This window comes from Poromitra crassiceps (genome assembly GCF_964638095.1).
Source record: "Poromitra crassiceps genome assembly, chromosome: 16".
In the NCBI taxonomy this organism is placed as follows: domain Eukaryota; kingdom Metazoa; phylum Chordata; class Actinopteri; order Beryciformes; family Melamphaidae; genus Poromitra; species Poromitra crassiceps.
The window spans coordinates 29,334,611-29,348,218 of NC_139645.1; the positions used below are offsets into that span (position 1 = coordinate 29,334,611).

The window sequence follows — 13,608 nt, forward strand, 5'->3', positions numbered from 1 at the left end:
ATGAAATTAAGTTAGTACACTGAGCCGTGTTTTGTAACTGTTAATTTTTTGTCATTTCAACAAGTAAATGTGTTGTGTTGAGAGAGATTAAGCAGCACAGAGTAGGCTATCAGGACTGAGAACTGAAACGCCTATTCAGTAAAAACAAGTTTGTTGATTCATGTGCTGATATACCAAAACCGCACTCAGTACTGCACATAATGGTTGTTTGACTATGATGCAGGTGCATGTAAGAATGAGAGACAAGACAACGAGCTAGGTTTAAGACGTTATTGCCATTCAAGCGGGTGCATTACAGCTTCCTACTAATGACAGCCCGCTACATCCGGGGTAAAGACCGAACTAGTGGATAGCCAATGGCATCGATCTAACCAGCCCCGTAACATCCTCCCTTTCCAAGTAAACAACAACACTTGAACATAGTGCAACATGTTACCAACAACTTGTAAGTCAATTAAGTTTAGCTGTGTCAAAACATTCAATGTTACAGTCTGTTTTTCTGTTTTTTTTTTTACAAGTGCAACTCCTCTTCCCCCCCTTTCCCCCCCATAATTACTGTCAACCCCCACCCAAAGTCCAAGTCTCACACGGTCCACTGACAACTTTTTTTTTCTTTCACAATGGCAACCGCCCAAACACAGTCCATGTTACAAGTTGAGTCTCTCAGGAAGCCTAGACAGCCGTCCAGCCCTAGTGCATCTGTGTCCTTCTGAGGGCATGGCTCCAACCGAACTGCGAGAGGCCATCGGTGTAAGCCCGACGGGGCACGAGTCTGTCACGATCGGGGAAGCCTCCGTCACACTATCCTCTGGAACACATGTCGGCTCAGGCTCCTTTTCCACACAGGCCCGAAGTTGGCTCTGCCACCCTGAGGTCAACCCTGTTGTGTCGATGACCCGTCAACATCCACCAAGTAAGATCTGGGCGCGACCTTGCGGAGGCAGGTATGATTTGCCATGGCCTGATGGACAGTTCATGTGAGAGCATGGTCTCTTTTTGCCGTTTATGCACATGCTCGTTGCAGGTCGAACAAGTGCTCACAAAGTCCTTTATTTCTGCCTGCATGTTGGGCCAGTACAACGTCTCCCGAGCCTGCCGGTAGCAGGCGTCTCCACCCACGTGGCTTGAATGTATGCGCGCAAGCATGTCCGGGCGTAGCAATTTCGGGATGATGACTTTCTGTCCCCGGAACAAGATGCATTCTGTGCGCCCATAACACCTGTTATGCCGAGTTCTGCACCCCCACCGAGAATTGCATCCCCACCACATTTTGGTGCTGTTTTAACTTAAAAACAGGGATGCCAGTCTCGGCAGGGATACAAACTGCCGAGACTGGCATCCCCCTCCATAAAGCTAGGAGAGACCCCCAGTCCTCGAGGTCACTTGTAGCCAGATTTTAAGCACAAAAGTCGTGCCTCCATGAGCCAGAAGAGAGTCCCAAGCATGGAAGTGACCTCAATGCAGATTTTATGCATCAAAGTCAGTCTCCATGAGCCAGGATAGACCCCCTGGCCTGGAGGGCCTACCCACACAATTATATAATTTGTAAACAGTTAAGTTCCCGTATAAATCATTACAATATGCAACCATGAGGTGGGGATGCATTTGGCGGCGGAGGTGCAAACTCGGCATGACACCTGGACACTTGCGCGAGGTGGACTGCTCTCGTCCCTGCAGGGACGGATAACGCCTGTACCAAGATAGGGCCCTTGGTGTCTATCTTATGTTTGCTTTTTTTACCATTAGAAAGGTGTTGGTGCACCGAGCAGCTTTCACTCGCAAGGGGCACTCCAAAGGCAGCGTCCTCTTGTGGGACCAGACGAAGGTGGGCTCAACTCCCCCATGACTGCCGGGCAGCCATGTGCCCCGCAGTGCTGGCGCTGATGTTGCAGCCTGAGTGGGTGTGGCGTCAAGGACGGCCCAGCAGGGGGCTGGGCGAGCTGGCTCACCTCTGCGCAGGGAGGCCCCGCCTATTAAATGTTGTAACATTAATGGTAATTCTCATGTGAATGGCTCATTATTTACTCTTGCTCTCCTGAGATTATAACGCTAACGCTAGCTGTTACTGTGCAGGTTAAAATTGCTGATGATCAGTTGTTTCAACATAGGATATTGCAATAACACAAGCCAAATGCTGACAAATTTGAGACTTTGAGAGATTTGTTTGAACCCTTTGTATGTATCTGCCAGTGACCGGAGAATATTGATATTTGCTTGTTTTAATGCTTTTGTCAATAAACATTGCCAACAAAGATACCCTTATTGTTATTATGTATGCTACAGTATGTACTTTGGTGGGTATGCATCTTTACTGGGTACGGCACCCCCCCCTCCCTCACCACCAAACACCACCCATATCCCCCTAACCACTAATCCTACCACCCCTCGAATCCCGACTATCTAGCACCTTCCTATCCATATGGCCCCTCCCCCCCAGTAAAAAACAAGATGCAAGATGTAAACGTGTCATGAGCAGGATGTCATCAAATGAATACTGCAGGTTCCCTCTTTCCGTCCCCCCGTCCCCACACTCACACTCTCTCTCTCTCTCTCTCTCACACACACACACACACACACACACACACACACACACACACACACACACACACACACACACACACACACACACACACACACACACACACACACACACACACAGTACATCTCTCTATTTTATTTATTTTTCAACTGTTTTATATATGACGGGGGAAACTTCTCAGACATGAATAGCCAACCATACCTGCAACCAGAAGCTTTACAGCTCACTCTGTCAGTGGGTTGGACGGTATAAATATGTCACAAATATGTCTCCGCCCTCTGGCAGCCACAGTTTTCACACCTATAGAGAGGCAAAGTGACCGCCTACTTCCTGCTTTAGCACTGTACCAGAGATTTTCATCCACCATTTATTTTCCCATAGACATTTCGTAAAATGCTTATAAAAATAGTTTTACTTCGTCAAACCAAACGGTTCAGCTGTATTTATAATCGGGAGAGACCATAGAACATTTCACTCTGACCAAAACAAAAAAAACACAGAAAAAATATTTTCTTTAAATCCATGATTTTTTTTTAACGTTTTGGTCATAGTGAAATGTTATGCAGACTCTCCTGTTTCTAAACATATCTGAACCATTTGGTTTGAACCAGTAAAACTATTTTTACAAGTATTTTACTAAATGTGTATGGGAAAATAAATGGTGGATGAAAATCTCTGGTACAGTGCTGAAGCAGGAAGTAGGCGGTCACTTTGTCTCTCTATAGGGGGCTAAAGTTGGTGCAGCTATTGTGAATTCACACCTTTTTTTTCTTTTCTGAAGTGTTGCTTCTTCCCTTGCAGAAAGACAGAGACCATTTCCTGTACTTCAGTCAGACAGCCTCCATCTGACAGGTAGGCTACTGTTGTGTAGGTCTACTGTTGTGTAGGTCTACTGTTGTGTAGTGGACTTATAGCTTTACTAAAAACTCAGAGAAACAAAGCCAACACTGCACCGTTCTTTTGTTTTTTGTTTCCTTTTCTCTGAGCCTGCGACAACAGAAGGTAAGCCTATACTGATACTTTTTCAGGGGTGATAGTTTGCTCTCAGCAGGGTGACCTGTACTTTAAAATCGGATGGCTAAAATAAAGTCTAGATACAAGAAGTCAAAATTTAAGTAAAACTAATAGCCCTCTTGGGATATCCAGCTTCTATAGGCCTATGTGAGCTAAGGTTGGGTTAGCGAGCTGAAGGGGAAGGGACTCCCCCACACTAAACCAAGGGCCTGAGGGACGAGTGAGGCTGATACAGGGTTTGTAAGTGATTCTGAAGAGCATCCACCTTTGTGCCATTTCATGATATGTTTTATTGGTCCTATTTTTCTCAACAAATACAGAAATTGGATTTCATTGAAGTTCCCAATGGCGACAAAACAAACATGTTTTCTATAGAGCTGTGTTCAAATCTAATGTGATTGTAATGGAGCCTCTGGTGTCCATCTTAGAGTTCTGCAGGTACATGTAAATGGGACATATCAAATTGATTGATTTTTTTCCTCAGTATTTTTTTTAATAAACTTCCTTCATATAAACAGCTAGACACATTCAACATAAAATACTAATTCATTCTAATTCATTCATTCTACTTTCATTCTAATCGACTACACGTCTCTATACAGTATGCTTGTTGTGGAAGTTGTGTCCCAAGACACGTCAATAAGTCATGTGACCTACCGGGAGACACACGCACGCACACGCGCACACGCATGCACGCACGCACGCACGCACGCACGCACGCATGCACACACACACACACACACACACACACACACACACACACACACACACACACACACACACACACACACACACACACACACGCGGTCTGCAAAAACCCTTCACATGGTGGGAATTTGACATTTTCATTTTTTGACATTTCCATGAATTAGAAACTCTCCCCTGGCTATTTATAACTTTTTGAATGATCAAGGCAGCTCTCTCAGATCAACAGTTATAAGTATTTAATGTGTTATGTGTCTAAAAGTAAAGCGTGAGAAAAATGGCTTTAAACATTCCACAAGGTTGTATTTTCTACAGTGGCAGTCCACCAAAACCATACAAATAAATAATTTTCCTTTTGTTTTATGAAAATAATTATTCACCATGATGTACTACGGAGATGAAAGTAACCAAATCACTCAAAATCTCAAAATACATGAAAAACTCATTTTCGTCCTTTGGCTCATTACCAACAATGTGCAGCAGTGTCATGTGAAGGGTTTTGCACGCCGCCACACACACACACACACACACACACACACACACACACACACACACACACACACACACACACACACACACACACACACACACACACACACACACACACACACACACAGACACATATCCCCTGTGTGTGTGTGTGTGTGTGTGTGTGTGTGTGTGTGTGTGTGTGTGTGTGTGTGTGTGTGTCCCAGGTCACGTGACCTGGGACACAGTTTGACTGTTTGACACAGTTTGACACAGTTTGACATTTTGACTTTTGTAGGGTACAGTTTGACATTTTGACCTTTTTTAGGGTACCGTTTGACATCTTGACCTTTTTTAGGGTACCGTTTGACATTTTGAGGGTACCGTTTGACATTTTGACCTTTTTTAGGGTAGCCTACAGTTTGACATTTTGACCTTGTTTAGGGTACAGTTTGACATTTTGAGGGTACAGTTTGACATTTTGACCTTTTTTATGGTACATTTTGGCAGTCTGAAAGCAGCGACTGGCTCAGCTGAGGGTGAACAGAGACATGGAAGCTATGATTGGACTGTTGATGGTGCTACTTGGAGTCTCTCATGGTGAGCTGTTTCACTATTTGTCACATAAATACATTGATGATTGTATATTGTGTGAATAAGCTGTTTTGTGTTGAATCAATATAAATGTGACCAGGCCAGGCCAAAAATGGGAGGTCGTCCTGTCAGGCCTAATGGTCAAGGAACCTCTTCATGCCTTACCACAATGTTCAATATCCAAGGTTTCAGACAGAGCAGGACACATACAATGGCCCCTATTCTCCCACAGGCCTTCGGCGCTAAAACGGGCCTTCGGCGCTAAAAAACGTGCCTTGCGCCTGCCTCGGGAAGATATCAATATGGCTTTACGCTGCCAAATGCGCTTTAGGCCGAATGGGCGTGGCGCACTCCCTGAATGGGCGAAAATGGGCGTTTCGGCGTTAAATATCGGCCTAATGATATCTTCCCACCTGGCGTAAATTTTACGCTTTGCGCTTTTGAAAACCAGGCCTATTCAGTGCGCTGGTTGCGTGGAGCGCTCCCCTCTGGCTCCCCTCTGTCACCCTTCTCTGTGTCACTCTCTCCCTCTCTCTCCTCAGTCTGACAGGCACAATACGACTCTCTCTCTCTGACTCCCTCGCTCAGACAGACACAACACACTTCCCATAGGAAAAATAAGTTGTAAGTTCACTGCCTGGCATGTCCCAGCATGCATTGTGGTACTCCATTTCGCTACTAAATAGCAACCAAATGAGCCGAAAACCTATATAAAGGTAGATCTAAATAATGTGTAATGGTAACACAACCTGCAATTGTAGAACATTTCAATATTGGACCAAATAAAACATCTAAATGAAAACACCACCCTATGTGAAACATATATGTCCTCCTGGGCCTATATATATCCCTTGTCGATTTAACGTGATTTAGATAAGTGACAGCGGAACGCGCTTCTACTGTCATCTGCTATACTGTGATGTTCGCTCCAATAACTTGGCCCTACTTCACATTTAGTTTTACAATAAAAACACATTTATGCAATGACTTTACATAATGTAGGGTATATTTATGTGCATCATCCTTCCTGCAGCAGGCGAGAGAAAATGATATATTTCTGGACAAACTTTCACCAATCTAATAGGCTATATTTTTCTAGCTGATGCATTTAGAACATTCTTTTCACTTTGATCTTGCTATAGTGTAGGGTATTTACATGCTTGCAGTATTTAAACTGCAGTTAGATTGGTTTGAGAAGCATAATAATATGGAATAATAGCCTATATATGGAGACAGACAGACTGGATGAAGGGAGGGGTGGGGGGGGCAGAGCGCTTGGCTTTGTCTGGTTTTACCGGATTTGTCCAGGAATTGGAGCTTAAAAGGCAAGCGTGTGACTCTTTACCGCAATTCTCCAATGAGCGGACTATGCATAATTTTACGCTTAAAAGGCGTGGTTATAATGGTTGAGGCTGCGTGTAGCGCCGATACCAAGATAGCGAGTGCGCTGGTCCACACCCACTAACTGCGCTAGGCGGCCTAGCGCTAGGCCTTAAACGCAGTTTCTACGCCGATTGCAACGATAGGGCCCATTGAGTTCACACAAAATGTTTACCTGATTTTCTCTTACCAAAGTGAAAAATTAGCAAAGAAACCAAAAAGATTTTTTAAACAATAATCTATATAGCAAATAATATAAATTATATGGATACAATTTTGGCTGTATGATACAGGTTTGCATCAAAGGTGGCAATAATTTAAGGAAACTAACACTAGGTGGTAGTGAGAGTGGGGCGTGTGGGCATGGCCGGCCCTCTACATCTGGGGGTCCTAAGCAAGGGAAATTTGGGGGTCCTGCCTCACAGTAGATAGGCGGTGAAGTATTCATAGAACCAGCTACCATATGCAGTTATCAGTTAACACTTGCAATTCCAGAATATTATATTCAGAGATTTTTTTCTCCACTGGATGCAGAAGTGTTTAATGACCATGGAGCTCTTAAACCCTATATCGCTGACATAATGTCAGAAATGGCTGACTCATGTGACTTGTGTGGTTGATTCTAATTAGTCCAATTTCATTCATTCATTCATGTGAGAGGTCAAGGGACCCGTTTGAAAATAGTCAAGTCCATTTACCTCAAAAACACAAAATGTTGAGCTATTTTTTGCCTGCTTGCAGCGAGCTAGCATACTGTCAGTTCCTACGTTTTCGTCTGGATGTCTAGTTTCCAGAATCTTCACTGTAGCTTGAGCGCACAAGAGCTCCAGTCCTCAAACATGGACTGCACTGTGTCATATATTCTTCTTCACCCAGGGGCCCCCTGGTGGCTGTGGGGCTCTAAGCAGCTGCTTAGTTTGCTCACAGGGAGAGCAGAAAGACACTAGATACCCATATACACTGTTTCATAATCTATTCAATACATGAATATTTTCCCACAACTCAAATTATGGATATGGATATTGATTGTGACATTTATTTTTTGTGTCTTATTTTTCTGAATGTCTTTAGGTGTAGAAACCTACTGTGATGGCAGACAGAATGGAACTCAATGTTTTGGAGCTCTGGGAGGAACTGTCGTTCTCCAACTGGTCACTCAGTTCTCTGAATCATATAATTATAAATGGATGAAAAACAAAGCTCACACAGTTTTCTTTATGAGAAATAATATGGTTACGGCTAACATGTTAGAAAACAGATTCTCCTTTACTCCCAGTAATGGAACTTTTAGGATAAGTAACATCAACCCGACTGACAGTGCTCAATATACCCTTCACATCTATCATCAAAATGGAGGTACATTCGCAGATCAAAATCTACAACTGTCCATTCAAGGTAAATAATTACTCAATTGGAGAAATTGGTAATAATGATGAGCCACATATTCCAGTATGATAGCCACTTGTCAATTTGCAGCACAAAGTAGTGGTTATGCACACAGCAACCATGTGATAGGCTGCCTAAGGGGAGTGCCACAATGTGATAGGCTAGCAGTGCAGGTGAGCAAAGGTGTATGAGGTGATGTGCTGCTATGCTATTGGCTTATGGGAAACTAGGAGGCAACCACTGATTATTCAATTATCACAAGGAAGCTGACAGGTTAACAGGTGAGCAAGCAGGAGAAGTGCAGTGACTGTGGAACCGGTGAGGATCAAGATCGTCCTGTCTGAACCTACGTTAAAACTCCATGTTTGAAAAGTGTGTTTTGCATGGGGATGTAAATCGAGTGATAACAGACATTTAGTTAGCACTGGTGCAATGCTATCACATATTTTCTAACTCTAGAGATGCGTATACATTGCCAAAAATCACTATGAGCACTAATCCCAAACCTACTGGCTCACCGACTGATATGTAGGCAAATATTTTGCAATATTAAGTGTGTAAATGACATCGACTTATTTCATATTTTGCCATTTTTACTATACCAAACTTGCTAAAAGTTAAAATAACCCTCTCAATCAATAACTCATGCCAAAATGACACAGAAACTCTTAGTCATTTGTCTCTGTAGGCCTATGTATAGTTCAAAAGTTATGATGATGATCCATTTTCATTGAAAATCCAAGATGGCTGCAAAGATTGCCACCAAACAGACCCTTGCGACAATATTTTGAGTTAACATCAAAAAACTAATTTTGATGTTAACATGTGGACACCTTGAGGATTACAGGGGGTTCATGGGGACACACTCCCTCCATACACCCAATGTATCCCCCATCCACCCGACTATAGAGAGCATGCTGTCTCAATTTGGATTCATGAGAATACTCAATATCAGTCATTTAACTGAGAATAATATGTGTGATTAATATAATTTATAATACTAGATTATCAGGCCGCTATGCGGCCTTCAAGTCTAGTTTCGGACTCCGGCCCAAGATTGTGTTGTGTGTGTAAGGTATTGGTAGGTGGCGCTATGCCGAAGAGCATGAAATTCAGCGCTGAACTCTGTCAGGTACCCCTAAGCGCACTCCCTCTATGAGTAATATCTTTCTTCTGTATAAAGATAAGATAAGATCTGGTCTAAACCAAAGCTAAGAACCCTTTTGTCTCATAAAAGACAGTTACTGTGTAGAACCCTATGTGAAGTTTGATTTGGACAGACGGAAAATTCGCTCTGGAACTCTTCCCTTGGCACTAGAGACTGGCAGGTTTAATGCTACCCCTGAAGAAGATAGATTATTACCAAATTCCATGATTCTGTCTGTTTTTTCTGAATTGCAGAAATCATATGGCCCTACTGATTGCATTGCTGATTCTGTCAAAGTGCAAACTGATGTGAGTCTATTCCCTCAGCCCGTGTGTCCTCCCCCCTGCTGCTCTCTGAGTGTCTGTCCCAGGAGAGGATGAGGGTGTCCTGCTCCTGTGAGGAGGACGGTCTTCAGTACAGCTGGACTCTGGATGGACACACAGTGACAAACACCGAGCGCCTCTCTGGAGATCATGAGAAGAACAGCATCACTCTGAAACCAGGCCTGTCAGGAGAGCTCGTCTGCTTGGTCAACAATCACGTTAGCAACGCCACTGCAAGCAAGACACTATCAGCCTGTGAAGGTGAGCCAGAACACAACATATCAGCCTGTGAAGTTGAAGGTGAGCCAGAACGTAACATATCAGCCTAGGAAAGACCACTTTAACGGGAAGAAGCCTTCAGCAGCTGGCCCTAGGTGGGCTTCCATCTGCCTTGACTGGTTGGCTTGAGAGAGACAAAGAGAGAGAGCAGATAGGGCTCAGTGGCCCCTATCGTTGCATCAGCCTATAAACTGCCCTGAGCGCCCAGCGCAGCGCAGATCAGTGGGCGTGGACCAGCCCACTCGATATCTTGGTGTTGGCGCTACATGCAGCCTAAAGCATTACAACCACGCCTTTTAAGCGTAAAATTATGCACCATCTGCTCATTGGATAAGTGCAGTAAACGAATCACATGCTTCACTTTTCAGCTCCAATTCCACTGAGCGATCCAGTCCGGCTTCAGAAAAGCCGAGGGCTCTGATCTCCCCCCCTCCCTTTTATCCCCTGTCTGTCTCCATATATAGGCTATTATTCCATATTATTCTCAAACCAATCTAACTGCAGTTTAAATACTGCAAGCATGTAAATACGCTACACTATAGCAAGATCAAAGTGAAAAGAATGTTCTAAACGCATCAGCTAGAAAAATATAGCCTATCCCTATGATGAGATTAATTAGATTGGTGAAAGTTTGTCCAGAATGATATCGTTTTCTCTCCCCTGCTGAACAGGTAGGATGATGCACAGAAATATAGCCTACATTATGTAAAGTCATTGCAGAAATTAGTTTTTATTGTAAAACTAAATGTGTGAAGTAGGGCCAATTTATTGGAGCAGACATCACAGTATAGCACATGACAGTAGAACCGCGTTACGCTGTCACTTATCTAAATCACGTTAAATCGACGAGGGATATACAGTATATAGGCCCAGGATGACATATATGTTTCACATAGGGTTGTGTTTGGATTTCGCGATTTTATTTTGTCCAATATTGAAATGTTCTACAATAGCATGTTGTGGGAACATTACAAATTATTTAGATCTATTTCGATGTACCTTTCTATCTATTTAGGCTAATTTCGATGCGATTTATTATCCAAATGGATTAGCCCAATGCATGCTGGGAGATTTCACATGTCTGGCTGTTGCCAGGAAGCCAGGCAGTGAATGTTTGCCCAGAATGATCTCGTTTTCTCTGCGTTCACTGCACAGGTAAGATGATGCAATAGCCTCTGAATGTCACGGGCTCAAAACTGTCATGTTAGAAAAAACTGTCATGTTGTTATACTATGTACGGTAGAACAACTTATTTTTTCTGAGAGAGAGAGAGAACCGGCAAACTTTTTTTCAAGCAGTCATATTGTGTCAGACTGATGAGCAAGAGAGAGGGAGTGACACAGAGAGAAGGGACAGAGGAAAGGGCAGAGGAGCGCTCCACGCAACCAGCGCACTGAATAGGCCTGGTTTTCAAAAGCGCAAAGCGCTAAATTAACGCCAGGTAGGAAGATATCATTAGGCCGGTATTTAAGGCCGAAAAGCCCATTCTCGCCCATTCTGGGACTGCGCCACGCCCAGTTTGCCTAAAGCGCATTTGGGGGCCTAAAGCCATGTTGATATCTTCCCGAGGCAGGCGCAAGGCACGTTTTTTTGCGTGTAAGGCCAGTTTTTGCGCCAAAGGCCTGCGGGAGAATAGGGGCCATTGTGTCATGGAAAACACTCCCCTTTAACGGGAAGAAAACTCATCTTTAATTGGAAGAGAAGGCAGTCTAAGCCTATAGCAGAATAACTAGGGGCCCTAAATATAAGCTTCATCAAAGAGGAAAGTTTTAAGTCTACTCTGAAATGTGGAGACTGAGGATGTCTGCCTCCGGGACCGAGACTGGAAGATAGTTCTGGTAGGCTCTGCCTCCCATTCTACTTCTCAGAACTCTATGAACCACGAGTAGTAGTAGTACTATGAGCTCCGATATGATGGTGCCTGACCATTAACTCATTCATGGCCAGTTTAGGACTGCCAATATTTAGCACAGGCCAAAGATTTTCATAATTGTTGGTCATCTTTCAAGACCCACAGTAAATTATCTATTAGCACCAGAGTGATTTGCAATACCTCAAAATGAAGATGTACGTCTCTGGGTTCACCAGGAAAAAAAAGTGAGCTTTTAGCATGTTCTGTACTCTACTTATAGCCATGTATATACACCCTGTTTTCACCAAAAAGGTCTCTCTGAGAAAAGAAATTGCAGAAAATGGCATTTTTGTACAGCAGACAATCTCAGGCAGAACTCGCTCTCAATTCTTTTATTTTGAACTGTATTGACATCAGACATGTAAATATTATTCGTTATGACACAAATGACAAAAAATATATATATATATATATATATATATACATGAAGTGCTTTACATTCAACAATACAGTTTACTCAGTGTGAGTGAGTGTGCAGACAGACAGACAGACAGACAGACAGACAGACAGACAGACACACACACACACACACACACACACACACACACACACACACACACACACACACACACACACACAGAGAGAGAGAGAGAGAGTTCTGTCCATCGCACCTCCTTCCAAGGGAACACTATTGATCGCCCCGCAAATTAGCATAGGAGGGGAACACCCATCTGGTCTGAGATCAGCGTCTAGCCTCCTCTGCCTCGCATCGTTTTCCTCCTCTCATTCGGGCAAACGGGTCGGGCTTGGCTTTGGGACCAGGCGCTGGAACCGGATCGATCATATTCGTCACAGGTTTGACTACTGCGAACAATCCAGGTTCGCCCTGCAGCAAGGCGAGCAGTGCAGCGCGCCGAGGGTCGTTTCAATGGCGTTTCTCCTCTCTACAAGGAAGCGCGTTTCTCTGTTTTTCCTCCTGCTAATTTCAAAACAACAGCTGCGGTATGTGTTTGATCGCCTGTTGTCGGCTTGCCTTTGAGGCAGGGACCTGATACTATGTCACAGGCTGGGGAAGTGTTTGAACTACGCGCTGCACTAATAAAAACAAAAACACGTCAAACACGTCATTGGCGGGGAGGGCTATTTCTGATAACACGTCAAAGACGTTGGCGGTGAATGAGTTAAGGGCCTTGTAGGTGAGGAGAAGGATTTTAAATTATATTCTGTATTTTACACAGAGCCAGTGCAGAGATGCCAGTATGGAGAAATATGATATATTTCCTAGTTCTTATCAGAAGATATGCAGCAGCATTCTGGATCTAGTCCAGCCTGAGACGACAGCTTCTGGAGAGAAAAAACAGCTTGAGTCAGGTGATGTTTGCATGTGAGTGTGTGAGAGAGAGCCTGACAGGCAGGAAACCTTGAGCAATACTGAGAAACAGAGAGCTCTGTTAAACAGGATGAGGTTAGGTAGAAGAAGAGGCATTGTCACATCTGCCTCTGTCACAGATCAGAGAAATGTTGGTTCATAGAAGCGGGGGTGGGGGTGAGGGGGGGGGGATTGTCTGATGAGCTCTGGGTTAAGGCCCTCCTGAGCTCTTGAGCCTCTGGGCCAGTTCCCCATTGGTCCGTCCAGTAATCCATCCATGGGTAGAAGAACAAAAATGTATGATAAATGACCAAATAAAGTTTAAAGTGGAGCTGAACCCAAAAATGACTTTTCTTTTCTTTTAGTTCAAATACCTGGGTATTCAGTGCACCTATTTAATAATGTATGCCAGAAAAACGAGACATACGAAAACATACAACATTAAGGGAGCAATAGAAATCAAACAATGGTAAGAATTAGATAGAAAATAGACAGATAAAAGTCAATTAAAAAGCAATACAAGATAACAAAATGGGAGAAAACAGGGAGACA

At 43.7% G+C, this 13,608-nt stretch overlaps 1 protein-coding gene across 1 annotated transcript in view; it reads left to right on the top strand.

Annotated features, from left to right (window-relative positions):
- Positions 1 to 717: 717 nt before the first annotated feature.
- Positions 718 to 13,608, top strand: part of LOC310791572 (asc-type amino acid transporter 1-like) — a gene marked incomplete at both ends in the record, with an annotated part of 85,396 nt that continues 72,505 nt past the window's right edge. Inside the window, 3 exons of the mRNA XM_083653239.1 lie at positions 718 to 944; positions 1,747 to 1,825; positions 9,604 to 9,817. Coding sequence (XP_083509365.1) covers positions 718 to 944; positions 1,747 to 1,825; positions 9,604 to 9,817 — 520 coding nt within the window. The remainder of the gene's footprint in view (positions 945 to 1,746; positions 1,826 to 9,603; positions 9,818 to 13,608) is intronic.